The 10,576-nt window shown below is 44.6% G+C and overlaps 1 protein-coding gene across 1 annotated transcript; it reads left to right on the top strand.

The window, feature by feature from the left end:
• The first annotated feature begins 9 nt into the window (after positions 1-9).
• On the top strand, positions 10-8,509 carry LOC124133344 (ADP-ribosylation factor-like protein 6-interacting protein 4). The gene is made up of 5 exons (XM_046497714.2): positions 10-352; positions 768-973; positions 1,219-1,330; positions 5,079-5,148; positions 7,643-8,509. Exons 1-5 carry the CDS (start codon positions 99-101, stop codon positions 7,697-7,699), a joined length of 699 nt encoding a protein of 232 aa, XP_046353670.2. The 5' UTR covers positions 10-98; the 3' UTR covers positions 7,700-8,509.
• The last annotated feature ends 2,067 nt before the right edge of the window (positions 8,510-10,576 follow it).

The following is a 10,576-nucleotide window of genomic DNA, read 5'->3' as shown; positions in this document are numbered from 1 at the left end:
TGAAACAAAATGGCAGCCTCCATGCGTGGCACAGCCCAAACAATTGCAACGTATTATCTTTTGTGGTGCTAGTATTATTGCAGAGATATTCTTGTACGATGGAGAATAAAAGAAGGCGCAAACATTCCAGGTCTCCATCTGCAAAAGGAGAACGTCGATCGCGGCCTACAGTAAAGAAACGGAAGCGATCATGGCAGTCTCGAAATGCAAGTTCGAGTTCGTCTGATTCCGTTCAGTCATCACGATCATCCTCATCAAGTGAACGAAGACGTAAACATAAACACAAAAAATCTTCAAAGCACAAAGACATTTCCAAAAAGAAAGCAAAAAAGAAGAATAATTCTAAGCACAGGTAAAATAAACTGAATGCAGCTTGTGACTATGACGATGTTGACCATGATATAGCATCATATTCTGTATTTCCGCGGAAGTTGTTGTGGACGTCGATCTAGGTACAAATCGTAAACGCACCTGTCTTAATATTTCATACAATAAACGATCAGTATTTAGTAATTATATTCATTTAAAAGTGAGATGGTAGTGTCAAATATTTAAAAAAATCATTGTAAATAATACTATCATACTACAAACAACCCTGTCTGGTAAAAATAGTTTGATTAAGTGAGCACTGTAAATGGATAGTGTAGCTCTGAGATTTTTCTGTGCAAGTTGGTTCAGCATCATATAAAATCATTACAACAACATGGCCCAGTTTCTTTCAAGCACATTACAAAGTAATAACAATGTGTACTTGTCCATAATGTCAGGCACAGTTCCTCTGATTCATCATCATCAAGAGAAAGGAAGAAAAAGAAGAAAGCTAAAAAGAAGAAAAAGAAAATGAAGAAAAAAGAAAAGGAGAAACAGAAACATGACAAAGAAAAGGAAAAAAGTATTTCCAGTATCACACAAAAAGCAACACCCTCAGTTGGGGTTACTTTGGTTACACCTCCTGATACCACAAATAACTTTGGTATGTAAACAAATTTGGAAAAGATGCAAACTGTGTAAACAATGGCAAATATATAGCTTGAAATAAGTAAACATTGTAAATCTACATGATCTAGTGAGTTAGTGAGTGAATCACAGAATGTGATTATCATGATTATGTCCACAGGTAAAATGTCCACATTTTAAACATGTTTATGTTTGCTCTATATTACCATGGTTACATGTTGTGGAGACGGACATCTACAGTGTATCTCAACAAACTTTCAGATGGACATGTGGGTCCAGTCCCTCGAGTGTTGAAGCCAATGAGCAGGGAGGAGTGGGAGAAACAACAGAGTGTCATGCGACATGTGTATGATCCTGAGACTGGGAGAACCAGGTGAGACATGTGTGTGACCCTGAGACTGGGAAAACCAGGTGAGACATGTGTGTGATCCTGAGACTGGGAGAACCAGGTGAGACATGTGTGTGACCCTGAGACTGGGAGGACCAGGTGAGACATGTGTGTGATCCTGAGACTGGGAGAACCAGGTGAGACATGTGTGTGACCCTGAGACTGGGAGAACCAGGTGAGACATGTGTGTGATCCTGAGATTGGGAGAACCAGGTGAGACTTGTGTGTGACCCTGAAACTGGGAGAACCAGGTGAGACGTGTGTATGACCCTGAGACTGGGAGAACCAGGTGAGACATGTGTGTGATCCTGAGATTGGGAGAACCAGGTGCGACTTGTGTGTGACCCTGAGACTGGGAAAACCAGGTGAGACGTGTGTGTGATCCCTAGACTGGGAGAACCAGGTAAGACGTGTGTGATCCTGAGACTGGGAGAACCAGGTGAGACATGTGTATGATCCTGAGACTGGGAGAACCAGGTGAGACATGTGTGTGACCCTGAGACTGGTAGAACCAGGTGCGACATGTGTGTGACCCTGAGACTGGGAGAACCAGGTGAGACGTATGTGTGACCCTGAGACTGGTAGAACCAGGTGAGACGTGTCTGTGATCCTGAGACTGGGAGAACCAGGTGAGACGTGTGTGTGATCCCTAGACTGGGAGAACCAGGTGAGACGTGTGTGATTCTGAGACTGGGAGAACCAGTTGACACGTGTGTGTGACCCTGAAACTGAGAGAACCAGGTGAGGACGTGTGTGTGATCCCTAGACTGGGAGAACCAGGTGAGACGTGTGTGATTCTGAGACTGGGAGAACCAGTTGACACGTGTATGTGACCCTGAGACTGGGAGAACCAGGTGAGATGTGTGTGTGTGACCCTGAGACTGGGAGAACCAGGTGAGACGTGTGTGTGATCCCTAGACTGGGAGAACCAGGTGAGACGTGTGTGTAATCCTGAGACTGGGAGAACCAGGTGAGACATGTGTGTGACCTTGAGACTGGGAGAACCAGGTGAGACGTGTGTGATTCCTAGACTGGGAGAACCAGGTGAGACGTACGTGTGACCCTGAGACTGGGAGAACCAGGTGAGACGTGTGTGATCCCGAGACTGGGAGCACCAGGTGAGACGTGTGTGTGACCCTGAGACTGGGAGAACCAGGTGAGACGTGTGTGTGATCCCTAGACTGGGAGAACCAGGTGAGACGTGTGTGTGATCCTGAGACTGGGAGAACCAGGTGAGACATGTGTGTGACCTTGAGACTGGGAGAACCAGGTGAGACATGTGTGTGACCTTGAGACTGGGAGAACCAGGTGAGACATGTGTGTGACCTTGAGACTGGGAGAACCAGGTGAGACGTCTGTGTGACCCTGAGACTGGGAGAACCAGGTGAGACATGTGTGTGATTCTGAGACTGGGAGAACCAGGTGAGACGTGTATGATCCTGAGACTGGGAGAACCAGGTGAGACGTGTGTGTGATCCCTAGACTGGGAGAACCAGGTGAGACATGTGTGTGACCCTGAGACTGGGAGAACCAGGTGAGACATGTGTGTGACCCTGAGACTGGGAGATCCAGGTGAGACGTCTGTGTGACCCTGAGACTGGGAGAACCAGGTGAGACATGTGTGTGACCCTGAGACTGGGAGAACCAGGTGAGACATGTGTGTGATCCTGAGACTGGGAGAACCAGGTGAGACGTGTGTGTGACCCTGAGACTGGGAGAACCAGGTGAGACATGTGTGTGATCCTGAGACTGGGAGAACCAGGTGAGACATGTGTGTGATCCTGAGACTGGGAGATCCAGGTGAGACGTCTGTGTGACCCTGAGACTGGGAGAACCAGGTGAGACATGTGTGTGATTCTGAGACTGGGAGAACCAGGTGAGACATGTGTGTGATCCTGAGACTGGGAGATCCAGGTGAGACGTCTGTGTGACCCTGAGACTGGTAGAACCAGGTGAGACATGTGTGTGATCCTGAGACTTGGAGAACCAGGTGAGACGTGTGTGTGACCCTGAGACTGGGAGAACCAGGTGAGACATGTGTGTGATCCTGAGACTGGGAGAACCAGGTGAGACATGTGTGTGATCCTGAGACTGGGAGATCCAGGTGAGACGTCTGTGTGACCCTGAGACTGGGAGAACCAGGTGAGACATGTGTGTGATTCTGAGACTGGGAGAACCAGGTGAGACATGTGTGATTCTGGGACTGGGAGAACCAGGTGAGACATGTGTGTGACCTTGAGACTGGGAGAACCAGGTGAGACGTGTGTGATTCCTAGACTGGGAGAACCAGGTGAGACGTACGTGTGACCCTGAGACTGGGAGAACCAGGTGAGACGTGTGTGATCCCGAGACTGGGAGCACCAGGTGAGACGTGTGTGTGACCCTGAGACTGGGAGAACCAGGTGAGACGTGTGTGTGATCCCTAGACTGGGAGAACCAGGTGAGACGTGTGTGTGATCCTGAGACTGGGAGAACCAGGTGAGACATGTGTGTGACCTTGAGACTGGGAGAACCAGGTGAGACATGTGTGTGACCTTGAGACTGGGAGAACCAGGTGAGACATGTGTGTGACCTTGAGACTGGGAGAACCAGGTGAGACGTCTGTGTGACCCTGAGACTGGGAGAACCAGGTGAGACATGTGTGTGATTCTGAGACTGGGAGAACCAGGTGAGACGTGTATGATCCTGAGACTGGGAGAACCAGGTGAGACGTGTGTGTGATCCCTAGACTGGGAGAACCAGGTGAGACATGTGTGTGACCCTGAGACTGGGAGAACCAGGTGAGACATGTGTGTGACCCTGAGACTGGGAGATCCAGGTGAGACGTCTGTGTGACCCTGAGACTGGGAGAACCAGGTGAGACATGTGTGTGACCCTGAGACTGGGAGAACCAGGTGAGACATGTGTGTGATCCTGAGACTGGGAGAACCAGGTGAGACGTGTGTGTGACCCTGAGACTGGGAGAACCAGGTGAGACATGTGTGTGATCCTGAGACTGGGAGAACCAGGTGAGACATGTGTGTGATCCTGAGACTGGGAGATCCAGGTGAGACGTCTGTGTGACCCTGAGACTGGGAGAACCAGGTGAGACATGTGTGTGATTCTGAGACTGGGAGAACCAGGTGAGACATGTGTGTGATCCTGAGACTGGGAGATCCAGGTGAGACGTCTGTGTGACCCTGAGACTGGTAGAACCAGGTGAGACATGTGTGTGATCCTGAGACTTGGAGAACCAGGTGAGACGTGTGTGTGACCCTGAGACTGGGAGAACCAGGTGAGACATGTGTGTGATCCTGAGACTGGGAGAACCAGGTGAGACATGTGTGTGATCCTGAGACTGGGAGATCCAGGTGAGACGTCTGTGTGACCCTGAGACTGGGAGAACCAGGTGAGACATGTGTGTGATTCTGAGACTGGGAGAACCAGGTGAGACATGTGTGATTCTGGGACTGGGAGAACCAGGTGAGACATGTGTGTGATCCCTAGACTTGGAGAACCAGGTGAGACGTGTGTGTGACCCTGAGACTGGATGAACCAGGTGAGACATGTGTGTGACCCTGAGACTGGTAGAGCCAGGTGCGACATGTGTGTGATCCCGAGACTGGATGAACCAGGTGAGACATGTGTATGATCCTGAGACGGAGGTAAACAGTTGTATGTTCTGAATCAGGATGGGTGATAGGGGAAATATTCTAATACATGAATCATGACAGTGAATTATGATTTCTTCCAGATTAGTGAAAGGTGACGGGGAAATATTGGAGGAGATCGTCACCAGAGACCGACATCTGGAAATAAACAAGGTAACTAGAGATCAAACCAAAGACATGGCTACAACAATGAAACGTTCTTTTCATGCAGACCTGTTGTATGGGTTTGTGTAGGAAGGATGTTGCTTGTCTTATTTGTCAATGATCTGCAGGTCTGTTCATGATACCTGGAATGTCTTTGAATCAACAGAGACCTCTTCTAGTGCTGGGGGCACGGGTGGCCGAGTCGACTAAGGCGCTGCGATTCGCTGTGCATGCCAGAAACCTATGATTGTGTGTTCGAATCCTGGTTTGCCCCGATTATGTTTCTAGGTTTGTCAGCACCATACCCGTGCTCGTGGGTTTCACCGAAGTGGTAAACGTCTGAGACCTGCATCACTTCAGGCTTTCCTCCCACATTAAGCTGACTTGCCGTGATATAACTGGAATACTGTTAAAAGCGGTGTTAAACCCAACCCAACTCATGTTTACTGCAGCGTCCTCCATGACTACCGAACTGTATGGCTTGGAATCATATATCTGACTAGTTATAGAAAGTGAGAGCCCACTTGCAGTTGCACATATATACATGTACTTGTGTCCCCTAGGCACCTATAATCATGGACTCGAATCCAAGTTCACCCTGATTGTTCCAAGGTTTGTCAGCACCATACCTGTGGTAGTGGGTTTCACCAAAGTGGTAACTGTCTGAGACCTGCATCACTTCAGACTTTCCTCCCATCTTTAAGCTCCCATGCCGTGATATAACTGAAATACTATAAATATTAAACCAAACTCCCTCATCCATATTTGACAGATAGATAATAAATAATTATGCGCATATGTATAAAGCACAATATCCACTAGGGCTTGGACGGGTAACTCGGGTACTCGGGTCAGGTGGGTACTGAGTAGGACCGGGGTACCCACAGGACTACCTGTACCCGTGGTTAGTCACCATGGTCACATGATATATTGTTTAATGACGAAAAAATATCTAGAACTCCATGGTTACACTACAAGGAACTAATGTTCGCATTTCTTTCTGCCTAAGCACCATTCCTTCTGACACTCGTAGGGGCGGTCTGGTAGCCTACTGGTTAAATCGTTCACTCGTCACGCCGGAGACCCGGGTTCGATTCCCGACATGGGTACATTGTGTGAAGCTCATTTCTGGTGTCCCCCGCCTTGATATTGTTGGAATATTGCTAAAACGGCGTAAATCCATACTCACTCTGACACTCATAGGTATGAATAAAGATAAAACTTCAGTCAACTTCCGTGTATGCATTACCAGATCATATTATATGTGTATCTGAACACATTTTACCAGGGCTACGGTCCAACTATTTCCAATCGGACATTTTGTGCCCAACTCTTGAGACCTAGATGTAGCGAGTATCAGGTAATACCGGGGTGGGTACCTGGGTAGCAAATCTGGACTCGTCCCAGCCCTAACATCCACACCCTAAAGCATGCAGAAAGCGCTACATTATTAACCTGTCATTGGATCAGCATGCACACAATTTTCATTCTGATCTCCCTGGGGAGTATACAAGATTGATCGCTGGACACTTTGGATGACTGCCTATGTCACAGGTTGGTTCAGCATGTTTAGTGTTTAGAAATACAGATGTGTGACAACTTTTGTAGTTTTGTTATGCTATGTGATGTACAGACTAGAGTTTCTTCCCTTGAACAACCACCAGAGGGCACTCTGGTGAAACTGTAGTGAATATTATCCTACCCTATTTTTTATCCCGGGGATGAAATTCTCTCGTTATCAGGATGATTTTACCTAGTGAATTTGAACCCATACCAGTGTGGCACTAAGGTAGGATACTATACCCTAGAGTAAAACTTCCCCCGGGATAATATTTAGGTAGGATAGAATCCTTGCTTACACAACCACGTATTTCTGAGAGACATATTTGTAAGTCTACAGTGAAGTAAAGAGTGATCATCTGATCATGAGATGTCTTCATGTTAATACTGGATCATACCATGTTCTTGACCTAGGTTTGTAAAATTGCAATTTGTAAAATTGCTACTGCTAAACAAAGATCTGAGGACATCCCATTACGGGTCACGTCAGAACGACCTTCCGCAAATTTTGACCAACCAATGAAATGACTGACAAGAAATCGAATTAGTCAATCAGGAGGCAGCTTTCTCGAGCTTTACGACACTAGTTTCAAACTGGCGACTACGCTGCGAAACATATTCTGACGTATTCTCGATTAAAAAAATTAAAACTAATAAGAACATTCTGGAATGGCTTATAGATGGCCTAGATTGTATGGATATAATCATAAAGTCCGTAACTGTCGTTCGGAATACCCCGTGTTAAATACTTCGTGGTTGCATGATTAGAAAACACATTCCGACTGTCACTTTCATGATCTGGTAAGCGATGCTCTGATAGGTTGGATAAAAGGTCATTCTGACGTGACCCGTAATGGGATGTCCTCAGATCTTTGTTTAGCGATAGCGAGAACTAAGATCTGATTTTAATGAGATTGGTAAAATTGCAACTTTTGGTTTACAGCAGGCAACAAGAGGGGATGGACTGTCTTATCAAGCTCAAGTTGGTTTGCTCAAGTGATTTGACCAAACTGGGTCACCCCATTGTGCCAACAGACTTTAAAGGTTCCTGCATCCGTTAGATGGTCAGTTTTAGCCAGTGTCCCCAATGGCACATCTTCAAAAACAGCATGATGGAAGGGAGACAACTGTTGGTGCAGGGGCAGGTGCTCAACTGGCTGTCATGAACCATGGTTCACGTTTTTGTGGATTGCCTTTTGTCTCCATGATGTTCAGTGTCACTTTGTAGAAGAAAGAATTATATATTTTTATTTTATGTTTTTTTATTTTTAACATACCACTTTTAACTGTGAATAAACAATGCCATTTAGAAAGTGGTCAAATGTAACAAATGTTATATTTGGGGGAACACTTCCTTGCTAGAGTACAGATTCTAGTACTTTTGGGGGTTGAGTCCCATCCGGGATTCAAACCCACACTTTGATGCCTCACCCTGAGAGTCCCAGATGGGACTCAACCCCCCAAAAGTACTAAAATTTTTATTTTAGTAAGGAAGTGTTATCCCAAATGTGACATTTGTTGCACTGTTTACTGATTCCCATACAGACCCTGTAACAAATATGTCCAATACAGCCCATACAAATCTATAATATTTGGCAAGTCTAGATTACTGCAGTACAGGTATCTGAAAATGAAGAAAGACTCTGGGCTCCTTTTTGGTATATTTTCTGACTAAAATTTAACAAGTTTTTTTTCTGTAAAATATGTTGATTTCAGATGGAAGTCTATGGTTCCCATGACAACCGTATCTCATTTTTGATCATGCAGGTTCTGTTTCAATTAAAAATAAAAATTTACCCAGATTGTTAAACATGTTGAGTCGATCTTATAACTTCCATTTTAGATCCAATTAGAATCATTTCATATATCATCGCAGGGAAAATGCTGATTATGTCATCAAACAAATACATGGGTTGTTAAAACCATGTTAATAATTATTCGTCCGGGGTAGAATAGGTCTTCAGCAACCCATGCTTGCCGTAACAGGCAACTATGCTTGTTGTAAGAGACGACTAACGGGATCAGGTGGTCAGGCTCGCTGACTTGGTTGATGCTTGTCATCGTATCCCAATTGCGTGGATCGATGCTCATGTTGTCAATCACTGGATTGTCTGGTCCAGACTCGATTACTTACAGACCGCTGTCATATAGCTGGAATATTGCGGAGTGCGGCATTAAACAACAAACAAACAAACCAATCGGTCAAATATTGAGGTTTGTGAAAGGGTGAATAGTTCTGAAATTTCAGAATTATTTCCCTTTGAAAATGTGGAAATGGGCTCACAGGCTCAAAATTTTGTCCCAGACAACTTTTGTCGAAAGTGATTGTGAAATATATGTTTCTCCATCATGTCTTTAGAAATCTGTATTAATCCTGTGAAGCAAATACAGGTGTCGATATTGCACATATCATTTTGGTCAAACAGTCAGGAGGGAGTGCTACTCATACTATTTTTTGCTGACTGTTTGTGCACAGGTTACCATGGCAACCATGTTACAACGATGGCAGAGGACAAACCGTTTTGATTTCTTGTTTTGTGAATAATATATAATTATGAATCATATAATAGATAGTGTTGTCCATGCAAATCCGATCAACTTAGGATCACGATCCAATAAATATGCAAATTAGGTCACTCATCAGGAACTACTTTTAAGCTCCATACATGATACAATGTGTGATACTTCTGTTGACAAACATGGCTGTGAATCATTTGGCACTATATGATACATGGGGCAGTTCACTCAAACATTGTATTCATACATGGTTTCTAAAGAACCGGTACTTCATTAAGGAATAGTATGTCTTAAACATTGAGAATGACATTATATGAAAAAGAGATTATTACCAAAATGTCTCCATTCGTAAATGTCATATATTAGTAAATATATGTATTATGCTCTCGGAGGAATTTTTTTAACAAATAATGTTTACAACACTCCAGATAATCGGGGGGGGGGGGGGGGGGGGGGGGGGGGTTGCACGTAAGTATTGTGATGCATATAGATTGTATCATGATTCAACAGTTCCAGTAACATGACTAACCAATCACTTGAGTTAAATACAAAGTGTTTAGTCACCTCTACATATAGATTGTATCATGATTCAACAGTTCAAGTAACATGACTAACCAATCACGTGAGTTAAATACATGAGTTTAGTCACCTCTTCAGTCAGGCTGCACAAGACATGTTAACTCCACTCAAACTGGCCCATAAAGTCCCATAACACATATATACCGTATTCAACGTAATAAGCACCCCGCTCTACTGAGCGCCCATGGCGATATTTGCTAATATATTGGCTTGTGAACAATCCCAATTAGCACCCCTTCTGATTGATCAATGTACAAAAGACTTATTTATTCGTGTATAATATGCACTCGTGTGTTATATGCACCCTTAATTATGGGCAATTAAATTCTTGAAAAATATATCTGTCGTACATAAACATTTCAGGCTGTCAGCATAAACCACGAAATTTACGATCTTTCAACTGTTTTTTTTCCACCAAAATAATATTCTAATAAGAGCCCCTGTTTCTAATTATGAGAGTGCCCCGGGCCCTTATCACCTCGAATACGGTACATGTATATCGTACCATGACTTGAGTATCAGGATATATTCTAGAACAAAACATTCATTTCACAAATCTTTCCCCTCCCCTAGAAATCAAATGGTTGCTCGCTTACTCAAGAGATTTGCCAAACAAACTGCCCCACATTATTGATATTTGGAATAAACTGATCTGTAAACCCCAAACAATTCTAAATAAAACTCATTCTCCGCAGTAGCTGTAACCATGTGATTCTGTTGATCTCTCAAGCAGGGATTATTGCGGATCTACCTCAGAAACACAGGAACCCGACATGCACCT

This window comes from Haliotis rufescens, unplaced genomic scaffold (assembly GCF_023055435.1).
Source record: "Haliotis rufescens isolate VD_foot unplaced genomic scaffold, xgHalRufe1.0.p SCAF_21, whole genome shotgun sequence".
In the NCBI taxonomy this organism is placed as follows: domain Eukaryota; kingdom Metazoa; phylum Mollusca; class Gastropoda; order Lepetellida; family Haliotidae; genus Haliotis; species Haliotis rufescens.
Note: the sequence above shows the minus strand (reverse complement) of the source record. Positions and strands in the feature narration are given on the sequence as shown.